The sequence below is a fragment of the Cebus imitator genome, unplaced genomic scaffold, assembly GCF_001604975.1.
Source record: "Cebus imitator isolate Cc_AM_T3 unplaced genomic scaffold, Cebus_imitator-1.0 Scaffold602, whole genome shotgun sequence".
In the NCBI taxonomy this organism is placed as follows: Eukaryota; Metazoa; Chordata; class Mammalia; order Primates; family Cebidae; genus Cebus; species Cebus imitator.
This window is the reverse complement of record NW_016107917.1, coordinates 815,343-832,852: the sequence shown is the minus strand read 5'-3', so window position 1 is coordinate 832,852 and position 17,510 is coordinate 815,343. Positions and strand designations below refer to the sequence as shown.

General features: G+C 39.2%; 1 protein-coding gene across 1 annotated transcript in view; it reads right to left on the bottom strand.

Annotated features, from left to right (window-relative positions):
• LOC108294777 (testis-expressed protein 11) overlaps positions 1-17,510 on the bottom strand; it is a gene marked incomplete at its 3' end in the record, with an annotated part of 231,744 nt that overhangs the window by 198,037 nt on the left and 16,197 nt on the right. Inside the window, exon 3 of the mRNA XM_017516729.2 lies at positions 2,101-2,222. Coding sequence (XP_017372218.2) covers positions 2,101-2,222 — 122 coding nt within the window. The remainder of the gene's footprint in view (positions 1-2,100; positions 2,223-17,510) is intronic.

The window sequence follows — 17,510 nt, the reverse complement described above, 5'->3', positions numbered from 1 at the left end:
AAAAAAAAAAAAAACCAGAACAACAAGTATTGGTGATAATGTGAAGAAACTGGTACCCTTGTTCACTATTGATAGAAATGTAAAATGGTACAGTTGCTATGAAAAACAGTATGCCGGTTCCTTAAAAAATTAAAAACAGATTTCCCATATGATACAGCCAATTCCAACTCTTGGTATATATCCAAAAAATTGAATGCAGGGATTTGAAGGGAAATTTCCATACCAATGCTCATAGCAACATTATTCACAATAGGCAAAAGGTGGATGCAACCTGTGTCCATCAACAAATGAATGGATAAACAAAATGTGGTATACACATACAATGGATTATTCAGTCGTACAAAGGAAGGAAATTCTGACAAATGCTGCAAGATGAATGAACCCTGAAGACATTATACTAAGAGAAATAAACCAGTCACAAAAAGACAATTATTATATAATTCCACTTACATGAGGTACCAAGAGTAGTCAAATTTGTAGAGACAAAAAGTAAAATGGTGATTGACAAGCTGATCCCAAAATTCACAAGAATTTTAGAGGGCAAGGGGGAGTTGCTTAATGGGTAAAGAGTTTCAGTTTTGCAAGATGAAAAGCGTTCTGGAGAATGGCTGCACAACAATGTGAACATACTTAACACAAGTGAACTATACACTTAAAAATGGTAAAGATGTTAAATTTTATGTTATGTATATTTTACCACAATAAAAAACACAATGAGATAACACTTCATACCCACTAGAATGACTATAATCAAAAAGACAAATAATGACAAATGTTGGCAAGGAGGTGGAAAAACTGGGTCCTTCATATACTGCTAGTGGTAACGTAAAATGGTGCAGCCACTCTAGAAAACAATCTGGCAGTTCATCAAAAGTTTAGCAATTTCATTCTTAGGTACAAACCTAAGACAAATAAAAACATAAAAATCTGTACATAAGTATTCATAGCAGCATTATTCATAACAGCCAAAAGGTGGAAGCAATAAAAACATTCATCAATAGATGAATGGACAAACAAAATATGGTATATCCATACAACGGGATATTGTTCAGTCATAAAAATGTATGAAGTACAGATACATGCAACAACATGGATGAACTTTGAAAACATTGTGCTAAGTGAAAGCAGTCAGTCACAAAAACACACATTGTATGATTCTGTTTATATAAAATGTCCTCATTAGGCAAAACCATACAGACCAAAAGTAGATTAGTGATTGCCTAGGGATGAGGGCGACGGAGGGAAGAGGATGGGAGGAAATGGAGAGTGCTTGTGAATGGGTGTGAGGTTTCTTTCTGAGGTGATTAAAATATTCTAAAATTAACTAACTGGTGATGGGTGCACAACAACTCTGAAATACTAAAAACTATTGAATTGTATACTTGAAATGGGTGAATTGCATGGTATGTAAATTATATCTAAATAACGCTATTTATATATACATAAACACATATGTAATATATACATATATATATATAAAGAGGGAGACAGGTTTGCAATAAACTTTCTTCTCACCTTTCCATATAAGTAGTCACCAAATGGAAGTATTTGCCCAAGGTAAATGTTCTCAAATGTGTTTCAGAATCTCAAGACGATTTCCATATTAAGTAAGTAACAGACCTTCATTTAAACATTAGAAAATTACCCCCAAAAAAAGCAATTCTGAAGGCTTATAGTCAACTGAGTTCTCCACTACTGGGTGGCTCAACTACTTTGCTGCAAAGGGAAGGAAAAGACAACTAGTATGTGCCCAGGACCTTATATATGTTATTTTGTTTACTATTCACAACAACACTTGGAGGTGGGTATTACTATTATCATTTAACAGATGAGAAAACGGAAGCCTGGAGAGGTTAATAAATATTAATCAGGCATAATATTACTAATAAATAAATAAATAATAAATTAAACTTGAGCACATATTTTTCAATTGGTTTCTAAAATTTTATTTTCCCTAAATTAGATGTGAGCATCCAAAATTAGACTTTTATATGTTTAGCAATGGTTAAGCATGAAGACCACTTTTTTACTTATATAATACATTGGTTAAAATGAAGAATCATCAAAACTTATCATAAACAGAATTATTTTTATACTAACCTGAGTGTCTGACATTTCAGCCATAGACTCCCTGTTGATATTTGCTATGTCATTGAAGAGTCTATCAATTGCCTCTGGTACGTTAGGTGAATTATCATTTGTAACCAGGTTTTCAGTAACTTCTGAAATAATAATGGATGATAAATGTGCTGTGAACTATTACCATTGGCTAAAAGTAACAAATCATTTTTAAACATATTCCTAAGTCACTGGCCAAATGAATACAGCCTGAAGAAACTTGATCCTTAGAGTAAAACCAAACTGGAGATTTAAAGTTTCTTTAAGCTAGAGTATAGTTTTCAAATAAAATTTGCATTCTTTGGGAGTCACTTATTTATAACTTAATCATTACTTATTCTCAGAAAGTAAAATGCATTGACTTCATAAATAGTAATATTATTAAGGTAATCTTAAAAGTACCAAACAGGCCAAGCTTGGTAGCACGTGTCTGTAGCCCCAGCTACTCTAAAGGCTGAGTTAGGAGGATCACTTGAATCCAGGAGTCCAAGACTACAGTGAGCTATGATCCTGCCACTGTACTCCATCCAGCATGGGCTACAGAGTGAGGCCCTTTCTCTAAAACAAACAAACAAAAAAACCCCTACAAAACCAAACTTAACAACATCTTCAAAACTAGAAAATGTAGAAATTCTGAAAGAAGATCCACATATGTGCGCTGTAAAACTGAAAAACTTACTAATGTTTTCAAGCATTAGACAGACATAACTCACTGCTGGCTCTGAAGCCTTGACCTTACTTTGTGAGAAAAAAATGACATGCTCAATTAGCAACAACATTAACCAGCTATTGAATCTGCACAAATGATGTCACCATTTTCTAAGTGGTCTGAGCTCCAGACTCCGTATAGCTGAATCTTACTAGACCATGGAATTCCTTAAAACCCAAGCATTAGCTGGGCATGATGTTCCACACCTATAGTACCAACTACTCAGGGGTCTGTGGCAGGAGGATCCCTTGAGCCGAGGAGTTTGAAACAGCCTGGGAAACACAGCAAGACACCATCCCAAAAAAACAAAAAACAAAACAAAAAAAAACACCTAAAACTAAAACTCAGCCAGGCGCAGTGGCTCATGCTTATAATCCCAGCACATTGGGGCTGAGGCAGGCAAATCATCTGAGGCCAGAAATTCGAGACCAGCCTAGTCAACATGGCAAAACTCCATCTCTATTAAAAATATAAAAATTAGCTGGGCATGGTGGTGCCCACCTGTAATCCCAGCTACTGGGGTGGCTGAGGCACTAGAATCGCTTGAGCCTGGGAGGCTGATGTTGCAGTTAGCTCAGATCATGCCACTGAATTCCAGCTTGGGTGACAGAGCAAGACTCTGTCTTAAAAAAAAAAAACTAAAACTAAACAATAACCATGAAGTAGAATCACAATTGATGCCCCTCATATTATCAAAATTGAGGGTTTTTTTCAAACTCGTAACAGAAATGTCCATAAGCTACATAGTTCTAATTTCTTGCAACATTCCTGAGCCTCAAATTAGCAAAAATGTTATTAATATTCATAACAGTACTATAAAAGCACCTTTCAAAAGATTTTTAAACTGCTAAAATAAACAGAATTTTTACCCTGCTACAATAAACAACAAATCAGCTAAAAAAGTTTCAGTTAAACAAATGCTTGAGGTAGTAGCCTATCTACCCTGATGCGATCATTATACATTGCATGTCTGTATCAAAATCTCATGTATCCCATAAATATATATACCTACTATGTAAGCATACAAATAAAAATTAAAAATCTAATTAAACATAAGAATATAGATTCAGATAAAGACTTCACAAAGCAAATTATGTTCAATTATGTTAAAATGCCACACATTTTAAACACGTTAGGTGAAAAAATATATATGAAAAGAAAAATGCAAAAATTAGCCAGGCGTGGTGGTGCATGCCTGTAGTCCCAGCTACTCTGGAAGATGAGACAGGAGAATCGCTTGAACCCCAGAGGCAGAGGTTGCAGTGAGCAGAAATTGGCCACTGCACTCCAGCCTGGGCAACAGAGTGAGACTCCATCTCAAAAATAAAAGAAAAAAAAAACCTCTATCTTTCTTTCTCCCTTAAATTGTTTAATGGAAAGACTGATATTAAATATCCTGACTCTTCTAAGATTAGGTAAATACTGGGCTGAGGGGCATATATTTATATAGCCCTTGTTCAAAATATTGATAACAGAATCAGGGAGGTTTTAAAATTGATGTTTTTAAAAATACAAATATTGTTTAAAAACAGATTTTTAAAAATATTTTTGAAAACAAAATCCCAATATAAATTTTTTTTGTTTGTTTTGTTTTAAGACAGGGTCTTACCCTGTCACCTAGGCTGGAGTACAGTGGCCAATCTCAGCTCACTGCAACCTCCGCCTCCCAGGTTCAAGCAATTCCCCTGCCTCAGCCTCCCGAGTAGCTGGGACTACAGGCACATGCCACCAATATAAATTTTTAATTTGAGTTCCTTTAAAAAAAAATCCTGGCTGGCCGTGATGACTCACACCTATAATCCTAAGAGTTTGGGAGGCTGAGGTAGATGGATTCCTTGAGCTCAGGAGTTTGAGACCAGCCTGAGGTACATAGTGACACTTCATCTCCACAAAAAATATAAAAATTAGCTGGGCATGGTGGCTCACATCTGTAGTTCCAGCTACTCTGTGGCTAAGGTGGGAGGATCACTCCAGACCAAGAGATAGAAGCTACAGTTAAGCTGTGATCATGCCACGGCACTCCAACTGGGCAACAGAGCAAGACCTTGTCTTTCAAAAAAAAAAAAAAATCCTAAGATGTTATTGTAGAATACCAATTATAGTTTTTGGTTACATAGTTTATGAGACTATGAAGACATGTATTTTGATTCGTGAATGTTCTCTTAAATGGTTAATGTTTTATTAACTCATTTTTGTCTTAATAATTCTGGTCCTTTTGACACATGCACACGAATGTTCATTGCAGCACTGTTTACAATAGCAAAGACCTGGAAACAACCCAAATGCCCATCGATGATAGACTGGACAGGGAAAATGTGGCACATATACACCATGGAATATTATACAGCCATCAAAAACGATGAGTTCGTGTCCTTTGTAGGGACATGGATGAACCTGGAAACCATCATTCTCAGCAAATTGACACAAGAGCAGAATATCAAACACCGCATGTTCTCACTCATAGGCGGGTGTTGAACAATGAGAACACATGGACACAGGGAGGGGAGTACTACACACTGGGGTCTGTTGGGGGAAAATAGAGGATGGACAGCAGGGGAAGGGGAGTTGGGGAGAGATAGCATGGGGAGAAGTACTAGATGTGGGTGATGGGGAGGAAGGCAGCAGATCACACTGCCACGTGTGTGCCTATGCAACAATCTTGCATGTTCTTCACATGTACCCCAAAACCTAAAATGCAATAAAATTAAAAAAAAACAAATAAATATATGGAAAATTGTTTACTCTTGCCAGTCATAAAATAAGTGCAAATAAAAAATTAATAATAATAATAATAATTCTGGTCCTTTCAAAACATATTTTCAGTGTTATTCGACTGAGCAACTTCACTGACACCAGCTGAGGCAATGACAGCATTGCAGTCCTTTAGCAGAAAATTCAGTCAGCAAAGCTGGATAAGTGATAGAGATCACATAGCTGAAAGGTTGAGAATTACACTATGAAAAAGAGATTTGCATCTGGAAGAAGCTCAGAAAAGAAATTCTATTTTTTTTTTGAGACAGGGTCTTGCTATGTTGCCCAGCCTGGCCTCAAACTCTTGGGGTGGGAGTGATCCTACCATTTGAGTAGTTGGCATTACAGGTGCATGCCACTGCACCTGATTAAAAGAACTTCTATAAATGCAGTCTATGGCTGGGCAAAGCGTCTCATGCTTGTAACCCCAGCAATTTGGGAGGCCAAGGCAAAAGCATTGCTTGAGCCCAGGAGTTCAAGACTACCCTGGGCAACATAGGGAGACCCTCATCACTACAAAAAAAATAAAATTAGCCAGCTTTGGTAGCCCACACTGTGGTCCCAGCTACTCGGGTGGTTGAGGTAGGAGGATTGCGTGAGCCTGGGAAGTTGAAGCTGCAGTGAGCTGTGGTCACACCATTGCACTCCAGCCTGAGCGACAGAGCAAGACTCTATCTCAAATACAAAATGCAGTCTACTCCCGAGATGAGAAAACAACAAACTGTATGAAGGTTTTATCAAGCAAGATTGTACATTTTGAGAAAAACTATTACATTATCTTCCTGGCTACAGAAAGAAACTATGATTTACAACATGATTTTCATCCATTTGATTTGAAATAAGATGCATCCTAGTTAAAACTAGGAGGTCACTCGATTGAGGCAGCCGTGTTAATCTGTATCAATTAATTCTGATTAAGTAGATGACATTCTAGGCACAGCATAATAGAAAATAAACATTTTCCCTGTCCTTGACGAAGGAAGCTTCTGTTACAACATGTAAAAATCTATCAACAGTCCCGCCAAGTCTTTCCCTGTGACCTCCATCAGTTCAACCAGTCATTCAAAAGCCAAAGCAGCTCAAAGACCTGCCAAGATCAATTCAAGATTTTACTCCAAGTCACAATAATTATATGCAACTTCTTTAGTGAGAAAAGAACCAGAAATGACAATAAAATTAACATTTGCACACTGCTTCCCAGTCTCAAATCTTTTTCACATGCAATCTCATTTAATCTTCAATCTATTCCGTAAGAAAGATATTTTTATTTCATGAGATGTGGAAACTAAGATTTAACAAAATGAAGTGACTTTTTAAAAATCAGGCCTCTTTGCTGGATGAAGTGACTTCTTGAAGGTGACAAAATAGAAAGCAGTAAGCTAGGACCTGAATTCAGGCTTTCTGATTTGAAATCCTGTGCTTTCCACTATACTGGTTATATCAGGAAGGATTTGGAACAAGTGACAAGCTAGGACACTCAGACAACTAAAAAACAGCAGAGAGGAAAGAAATGAGCCAAAAGCATTCAGAGTGCTACAGTATAGCTCTGATTGCAGGCTAAAGAAAACTATTCAAACTGCAGAGGTTGGTTTCAATGAGGAGAGCCAAAATATCAAAAACAGTGTCAAAAGGGCCTGGCAAAATCAGGCAAACAGGTTTAGTGAGAGACTAAAATTACGTTATAAATCGTAATTTCTATCCACGGTCACAAAGATAACCATTTTCCTATATAATGTTCCAGGAAGTCCCAAATGACAAATTGGATATGGTACAAGAGAATCCAAGCAGCGAGTTATAATGCAGAAGTCAGATGGAACTGCATGTACCATAGTTTCGACAAATCTATTCACAGCAGTGTATTGTAGTTCTGAGCAGTGTCCTGATCCTGGAAGGTAAATAGGGATGGATGCAGGGCAGGCTAACCTCATGAAAATCATGACAAACACCTCCATAGATGAAAAAACTCCACCTCTTTGCTTCCTGCTGGGGAGGGAAAGAGTTGATCTGTGCCTCCAGTGCCCCAACTTCAACAGGGCTGCCAAAAGAACTTGCATATGTCTCACTACTCTTGAGGTTCTGATAGGTCTGGCAAAATCTAGCTGCTCAGGGGAGAATGGCAGACAGTGGCTTGAGCTGGTACATGCCATGGCTCCCCACTCTGGCTCAGCACAGAACAAGCAGACAAAAACCACAGCTTCCAGCTTCTCTCTGGGGAGAGAAAGAGGTGGTAGAGGCCCCAAGAATCTCTGGCAAGGCTAATTGGTGAGGGCCCTTCTGTGCAAGACAGGCCCACAAAGAATGAGAGAGGTGCCTTCTTTGTCTAACAGACAGGCACCAACAGTGGGTCAAGGAAAATGAAGAACCAGGCAAAGATGTTCCAAACAAAGGAACAAGATCATCTCCATAAACCAACCCTAATTAAATAGAGTTATATAATTTACCTGCCTGGCCAACATGGTAAAACCCCATCTCTACTAAAAAATACAAAATTTAGCTGGGGATGGTGTCAGATGCCTATAATCCCAGCTACTCGAGAGGCTGAATCACTTGAACCTGGGAGGTGGAGGTTGCATCGAGCCAAGTTGTACCACTGCACTCCAGCCTGGGTGACAAAAGTGAGACTCTGCCTCAAAAAAAATTAATTATCTGAAGGTACAAACCTCACTGGTAATAGTAAGTACAAAAGCAAAAAACCACCATAACACCATTATAACACAATATTATAACACTGTGACTCTGGTGTATAAACTACTCTTATCCTAAGTAGAATGAATAAACAATGAACCAATCAAAAATAGTAACTACAACTTTTTAAGGCATAGTACAATAAGATATAAATAAAAACAACAAAAAGTTAAAAAGCAGGTCAATAAAGTAATTAAGAAGAAAACTGAGGCCAGGCACTGTGGCTCATGCCTACAACTCAGCACTTTGGGAGGCCGAGGTGGGAAGATCACCTGAAGTCAGGAGTTCAAGACTAGCTTGGCCAACATGGTGAAATCCCATCTCTACTAAAAATATAAAAATTAGGCCGGGTGTGCTGGCTCACATCTGTAATCCCAGAACTTTGGGTGGCTGAGGGAGATGGATGACTTGAGGTCAGGAGTTTGAGAACAGCCTGGTCAACATGATGAAACCATGTCTCTACTAAAAATATTTTTAAAAATTAGCCAGGAGTGGTGGTGCACACCTGTAATCCCAACTATTTGGGAGGCTGAGTCAGGAGAATTTCTTGAACCTGGGAGGCAGAGGTTGCAGTGAGCTGAGATGGCACCACTGGACTCCAGCCTGGGCAACAGAGTGAGACTCTGTCTCAAAACAAACAAACAAACAAAAATAAATAAATAAATAAATAAATAAATAAATAAATTAAATAAATTAAATTAAATAAAAATACACCACATGCCAGATGTGGTGGCAGGTGCCTGCAATCCCAGCTACTTGGGAAGCTGAGGCAGGAGAATTGCTTGAACCCAGGAGGTAAAGGTTGCAGTGAGCAGAGATCATGCCACTGCACTCCAGCCTGGGCAACAGAAGGAGATTCCATCTCAAAAAAGAAGAGGAAAAAGAAGGAGAAGGAGAGAGCAAAGGATAACAAGAAGAAGAAAACTGAAAAATTTCTTGAAACAAATGATAATGAAAACACAACATACCAAACATATGGGATACAGCAAAAGCACTACTCAGAGTGAATTTTATCACTATGAGTGCCTACATCAAAAAAGAGAAAAAAATCCAAACAACTTAATGATGCACCTTAACTAGAAAAGCAAGAACAAGCCAAACCCAAAATTAGTAGAAGAAAAGAAATAATAAAGATCAGAATAGAAATAAATGAAATTGAAATGAAAAAAATACATATAAAAGATCAAAGAAGGCCAGGACAGTGATCACACCTCTGACCCCAGCATTATGGGACGCCAAGGTGGGTGGATCACTTGAGGCCAGGAGTTGAGACCAGCCTGACCATCATGGTAAAACCCTGTCTGTACTAAAAGTACAAAAATTAGCCTGGTGTGCCTGCAGTCCCAACTACTCAGGAGGCTAAGGCATAAGAATCACTTGAACCTGGGAGGAAGAAGTTGCACTGAACTGAGATCATGCCACTGCACTCCAGCCTGGGCAACAGAGTGAGACTCAGTCTCAAAAAAAAAAAAAAATCAGTAAAACAAAATTGTTTTTTTGAAAAGTTAAACTAAGCTGGCAAACCTTTTAGCCAGACTAAGAAAAACAGAGAGAAGATCCAAATAAATAAAATCAAAAATAAAAAAGGAGGCATTAAAACTGATACTACAGAAATTCAAAGGATCATTAGTGGCTACTATGAGCAACTATATGCCAATACATTGGAAAATCTAGAAGAAAAGGACAAATTCCTAGACACATACCTACCAAGATCGAACCAGGAAGAAATCCAAAACCTGAACACACCAAGAACAAGTAATGAGATTGAGGCTGTACTAAAAAGAAATCTCCCATTAAAGAAAATCCTTGGACCCAATGGCTTCACTGCTGAATTCTACCAAACATTTAAAGACTGAGACTATTCCAAAAAATAGTAGAGGAGGGAGTACTTCTGTATTTACATTGCTAATAAAGACATACTTGACACTAGGTAATTTATAAAGGAAAGAGGCTTAATGGACTCACAATTCCACATGGCTGGGGAGGCTTCACAATCATGGTGGAAGGCAAAGGAGAAGCAAAGGCATGTCTTACATGGCAGCAGGCAAGAGAGTGTGTGCAAGGGAGCTCCCCTGTATAAAACCATCAGATCTCATGAGACTTTTTCACTATTATGAGAATAGCATGGGAAAGACCTGCCACCAAGATTCAATTACCTCCCACCAGGTACCTCCCATGACACATGGGAATTATGGGAGCTACAATTCAAGATGAGATTTGAGTGGGGACACAGCCAAACCATATCAACTTCCAAAATACCAAAAACAGACTAAGACACATCGAAAAAAGAAAATTACAGGCCAATATCTCTGATGAATATTGATGCAAAAATCCTCAACAAAACACTAGCAAACCAAATTCAACAATATATTAGAAAGATCATTAATCATGACCAAGTGGGGTTTATCTCTTGGATGCAAAGATGGTTCAACATACACAAATCAATCAATGTGATACATCATAACAACAAAATGAAGGACAAAACCATATGATTGCTTCAATAGATGCTGAACAAGCATTTGATAAAATTCAACATAGCTTCATGCTAAAAACCCTAAAAAAACTGGGGATAGAAGAGACATACCTCAACATAATAAAAGCCATTTGCAACAGACACTGGCTAGTATCATACTGAATGGAGAAAAACTGAAAGCCTTTCCTCTGAAATACAACAAGGATGCCCATTGTCACCACTGTTATTCAACACAGTATTGGAAGTCCTAACTACAACAATCAGACAAGAGGAAGATATAAAAGTCATCCAGATTGGAAAAGAAGAATTCAAATTTATCCTTGTTTGCAGATGATATGATCTTATATTTAAAAAAAAAAAAAAAACCTAAAGACTCCACCAAAACACAATTAGAACTAATAAATTCAGAAAAGTTGCAGGATATAAAAATCAACATATAAAAATCAGTAGCATTTCTATATGCCAACAGTGAACAGTCTGAAAAAGAAAAAAAAAAAGGATTCCCATGTTACAATACAATAACTTTGTATACAATACAATAACTTTGTATACAATACATTATGTGGCTAATACAATAGCCACACATAAAATTAAATACTTTGGAATTAACCAAATAGGTGAAAAGCTCTATAATAAAAACGATAGGCTGGGTGTGGTGGCTCACACCTGTAATCTCAGCACTTTGGGTATCCCAGGCGGGTGAACCATTTGAGGTCAGGAGTTTGACACCAGCTTGACCAACATGGTGAAATCCGGTCTCTACTAAAAATTAACTGAGTATAGTGGTGCCTGCCTGTAGTCCCAGCTACTCTGAAGGCTGAGGTGGGAGAACTGCTTGAACCTGAGAGGTGGAGGTTGCAGTGAGCCATGATCACAACACTGCACTCTAGCCTGGGCAAAAAAGTTGGGAGGGGAGGGGAGTGGAGGGGAGGGGAGGGGAGAAGGAAGGAAAGAAGGGAGGGAGGGAAAAGAGAGAGAGAAAAGAAGAAAGAAAATTTAAAACACTAATGGGGGATCTGGCAAGATGGCCAAGTAGGAACAGCTCCAATCTGCAGCTCCCAATGAAACCAATGCAGAAGGCAGGTGATTTCTGCATTTCCAACTGAGGTACCCAGTTCATCTCATCGGGACTGGTTAGGCAGTGGGTGCAGCCCAGAGAGGGAGAGCAGGAGGGTTGGATGTGTCTCATCTGGGAAGTGCAAGGAGCTGGGGGACCTCCCTCCCTCAACCAAGGGAAGCTGTGAGTTACTGTGCTACCTTGCCCAGGTACTATACTTTTCCCATGGTTTTGGAATCCGCAGATCAGGAGATTCCCTCATGTGCCTACACCACCAGGGCCCTGGGTTTCAAGCTGTTTGGGTAGACGCTGAGCTAGCTGCAGGAGTGGTTTTTTTTTTTTTTTTTCATACTCCAGTGGAGCCTGGAACCCCAGCGAGACAGAACTCTTCACTTCCCTGGAAAGGGGACTGAAGCTGGGGAGCCAAGTGGTCTCACTAAGTGGGTCCCACTCCCATGGAGCACATCAAGCTAAGAACTGCTGGCTCATAATTCTCACTGCCAGCACAGCTGTCTGAAGTTAACCTGGGACGACTGAGCTTGGGACAGAAAGGGGTGTCCGCCATTACTGACGCTTGAGCACACAGTTTGCCGCTGACAGTGCTAAGGAGGGCCAAGAGGTTTGGACTTCGCGGAACTCACCACAGCGCAGCAGAGCAGCTGTGACCAGACTGCCTCTCTAGATTCCTCCTCACTGGGCAGGGCATCTCTGAAAGAAAGGCAGCAGCCCCAGTCAGGGGCTTATAGATAAAACTCCCATCTCCCTGGGAGATGAGCACCTGGGGGAAGGGGTGTCTGTGGGTACAGCTTCAACAGACTTAAACTTTCCTGCCTGCCGGCTCTGAAGAGAGCAGCTGATCCTGACAAGGAGGATTTTCCCAGCACAGAACTCCAGCTCTGCTAAGGGACAGACTGCCTCCTCAAGTAGGTCCCAGACCCCCATGCCTCCTGACTGTGAGAGACCTCCCAACAGGGGTCAAGAGAAACCTCATACAGAAGAGCTCTGGCTGGCATCAGGCCAGTTGCTTCTCTGGAACGAAGCTTCCAGGGGAAGGAGGAGGCAGCAATATTTGCTGTTCTGCAGCCTCCACTGATGATAGTCAGGCAAACAGGGTCTGGAGTGAACCTCCAGCAAACTGCAGAAGACCTGCAGAAGAGGGGCCTTTTAGAAGAAAAACTAACAAACAGAAAGCAACGACAAACAAAAAGGACCACCACATAAAAACCCAGTCCAAAGCTCATTAGCCTCAAGACCAAAGGTAGATAAATCCATGAAGATAAGGAAAAATAAGCACAAAATGCTGAAAATTTCAAAAACCAGAATGCCTCTTTTCCTCCAAATGATTGCAACTCCTCCCAGCAAAAGCACAAAACTTGATGGAGAATGTATTTTACGAATTGACAGAAGTAGGCTACAGAAGGTGGTTAATAGTAAACTCCTCTGAGGTAAAGGAGCATGTTCTACCCAATGCAAGGAAGCTAACAACTTTGATAAAAGGTTACAGGAAATCCAGTTTAGAGAGGAACATGAATGACCTGATGGAGCTGAAAAACAGCACAAGAACTTTGTGAAGCATACACAAGTATCAACAGCTGAATCGATAAAGCAGAAGAAAGGGTATCAGAGATTGAAAATCAAATTACTGAAATAAGGCATGAAGACAAGATTAGAAAAAAAAAAAAAAAGAGTGAAAAGGAATGAACAAAGCCTCCAATAAACATGGGACTATGTGAAAAGACCAAACCTACGATTGATCGGTGTACCTGAAAGTGACAAGGAGAATGGAACCACGTTGGAAAACACACTTCATAATCTTATCCAGGAGAAGTTCCCCAACCTAGCAAGACACGCAAACATTCAAATACAGGAAATATGGAGAATGCCACTAAGATACTCCATGAGAAGAACAACCCCAAGACACGTAATTGTCAGATTCTTGAAGGTTGAAATGCAGAAAAACACATTAAGGGCAACCAGAGAGATAGGTCAGGTTACCTACAAAGGGAAGCCCATCAGACTAACAGTGAATCTCGCTGCAGAAACCCTACAAGCCAGAAGAGAGTGGGGGCCAATATTCAACATTTATAAATAAATAAATTTTCAATCCAGAATTTCATATCCAGCCAAACTAAACTTCATAAGGGAAAGAGAAATAAAATCCTTTCCAGACAAGCAAATGCTGAGGGAATTGTCACCACCAGGTCTGCCTTACAAGAGTTCCTGAAGGAAGCACTAAATATGGAAAGGAAAAACTGGTACCAGCCACTGCAAAAACACACCAAAATATAAAGACCAATGACACCATGAAGAAACTGCATCAACTAATGAGGAAAATAACCAGCTAGCATCATGATGACAGGATCAAATTCACACATAACAGTATTAACCTTAAATGTAAATGAGCTAAATGCCCCAATTAAAAGACACAGACTGGCAAATTGGATAGAGTCAAGACCCATCAGTGTGCTGTATTCAGGAGACCCATCTCACAAGCAAAGACACACATAGGCTCAAAATAAAGGGATGCAGGAATATTTACCAAGCAAATGGAAAGCAAAAAGAAAAAAAGCAAGGATTGCAATCCTAGTCTCTGATAAAACAGACTTTAAACCAACAAAGATCAAAAAAGACAAAGAAAGGCTTTACACAATGGTAAAGGGATCAATGCAACAAGAAGAGGTAACTATCCTAAATATATATTCACCCAATACAGGAGCAGCCAGGTTCATAAAGCAAGTTCTTAGAGACCTACAAAGAGACTTAGACTCCCACACAATAATAATGGGAGACTTTAACACACTACTGTCAATATTAGACAGACCAATGAGACAGAAAATTAACAAGGATATTCAGGACTTGAACTCAGTCCTGGACCAAGCAGACCTAATAGACATCTACAGCACACTCCACCCTAAATCAACAGAATATACATTGTTCTCAGCACCACATAGTACTTATTCTAACATCGACCACATAATTGAAAGTAAAACACTCCTCAGCAAAGGCAAAAGAATGGAAATCATAACACTCTCTCAGACCACAGTGCAACCAAATTAGATCAGTATTAAGAAACTTACTCAAAACAACACAACTACATGGAAATTGAACAACCTGCTCCTGAATGACTATCGAGTAAATAACAATATTAAGGCAGAAATAATGAAGTTATTTGAAACCAGTGAGAACAAAGAGACAACATACCAGAATCTCTGGGACACAGCTAAAGCAGTGTTAAGAGGGAAATTTGTAACACTAAATGCCCACATCAGAAAGCTGGAAAGATCTGAAATCAACACCCAAACATCACAATTAAAAGAACTAGGGAAGCAAGAGCAAACAAATTCAAAAGATAGCAGAAGGCAAGAAATAGCTAAGACCAGAGCAGAATTGAAGGAGATAAAGACACAAAAAAACCAATGAGTCCAGAAGCTGGTTTTTGAAAAGATTAACAGAATATATAGACAACTAACTAGACTAATAAAGAAGAAGAGAGAATCAAATAGACAATAAAAAATGGTAAATGGGACATCACCACTGATCCCCTAGAAATACAAACTACCATCAGAGAATACTATAAACACCTCTATGCAAATAAACTAGAAAATCTAGAAGAAATAGATAAATCCCTGGACACATACACTCTCCTAAGACTAAACCAGGAAGAAGTCGAATCCCTGAATAGACCAATAACAAGTTCTGAAATTTAGGCAGTAATTGATAGCCTACCAACCAAGAAAATCCCAGGACCAGACAGATTCACAGCTGAATTCTACCAGAGGCACAAAGAGGAGCTGGTATCATTCCTTCTGAAACTATTCCACACAATAGAAAAAGAGGGACTCTTCCTTAACTCATTTTATGAGGCCAGCATCATCCTGATACGAAAACCTGGCAGAGACACAACAAAAAAAGAAATTTCACACCAATATCCCTGATGAACATCGATGTAAAAATCCTCCATAAAATGCTGGCAAACTGAATCCAGCAGCACATCAAAAAGCTTATCCACCACGATCAAGTCGGCTTCATCCCTGGGATGCAAGACTGGTTCAACATATGTTCTACTATAAGGACACGTGCACACCAATGTTCATTGCAGCACAGTTTACAATAGCAAAGACCTGGAAACAACCCAAATGCCCATCGATGATAGACTGGATAGGGAAAATGTGGCACATATACACCATGGAATATTATACAGCCATCAAAAACGATGAGTTTGTGTCCTTTGTAGGGACATGGATGAACCTGGAAACCATCATTCTCAGCAAACTGACAGAAGAGCAGAAGATCAAACACCGCATGTTCTCACTCATAGGTGGGTGTTGAACAATGAGAACACATGGACACAGGGAGGGGAGCACTACACACTGGGGTCAGTTGGGGGGAAATAGGGGAGGGACGGTGGGGGGTGGGGAGCTGGGGAGAGATAGCAAGGGGAGAGATGCCAGATGTAGGTGATGGGGAGGAAGGCAGCAAATCACACTCCCACATGTGTACCTATGCAACAACCTTGCATGTTCTTCACATGTACCCCAAAACCTATAATGCAATAAAATAAATAAATGGAAAAAAAACCATATGCAAATCAATAAACGTAATCCATCAAATAAACAGAACCAATGACAAAAGCCACATGATTATCTCAATAGATGCAGAAAAAGCCTTCAATAAAATTCAACATCCCTTCATGCTAAAAATTCTCAGTGAACTAGGTACTGATGGAACATATCTGAAAATAACAGCTATTTATCACAAACCCAGTATCATATTGAATGGGCAAAAGCTGGAAGAATTCCCTTTGAAAACCGACACAAGATAAGGATGCCCTCTCTCACCACTCCTATTCAACACAGTATTAGAAGTTCTGGCCAGGGAAATCAGGCAAGAGAAAGAAATAAAGGATATTCAAATAGGAAGAGAGGAGTAAAATTGTCTCTGTTTGCAAATGACACGATTATATGTTTAGAAAACCCCTTCAGCTCAGCCCAAAAACTCCTTAAGCTGGTAAGCAACTTCGGCAAAGTCTCAGGATATAAAATCAATGTGCAAAAATCACAAGCATTCCTATACACAAATAATAGACAAGCAGAGAGCCAAATCATGTGTGAACTCCCATTCACAACTACTACAAAGAAAATAAAACACCTAGGAATACAACTTACAAGGCATGTGAAGGATCTCTTCAAGGAGAACTACAAAACACTGTTCAAGCAAGTAAGAGAGGATACAAACAAATGGAAAAAAATTCCATGCTCATGGATAGGAAGAATCAATATTGTAAAAATGACTACTCTGCAGAAAGTAATTTATAGATTCAGTGCTAATCCTATTGAGCTACCACTGACTTTCTTTGCAGAATTAGGAAAAAAACTACCTTAAATTTCATATGGAACTAAAAAGGGACCCGTATAGCCAAGATAATCCTAAGCAAAAAAAAATAAAGCTGGAGGCATCATGCTACCTGACTTCAAACTACACTACAACTATAAAGTAACCAAAACAGCATGGTACTGGTACCAAAACAGATATATAGACTGATGGAACAGAACAGAGGCCTTAGAAATAACACCACACATCTACAACCACCTGAGCTTCAACAAACTTGACAAAAACAAGCATTCCTTATTTAACAAATGATGTTGGGAAAACTGGCTTGCCATATGCAGAAAACAGAAACGAGACCCCTTCCTTAAACCTTATACAAAAACTAACTC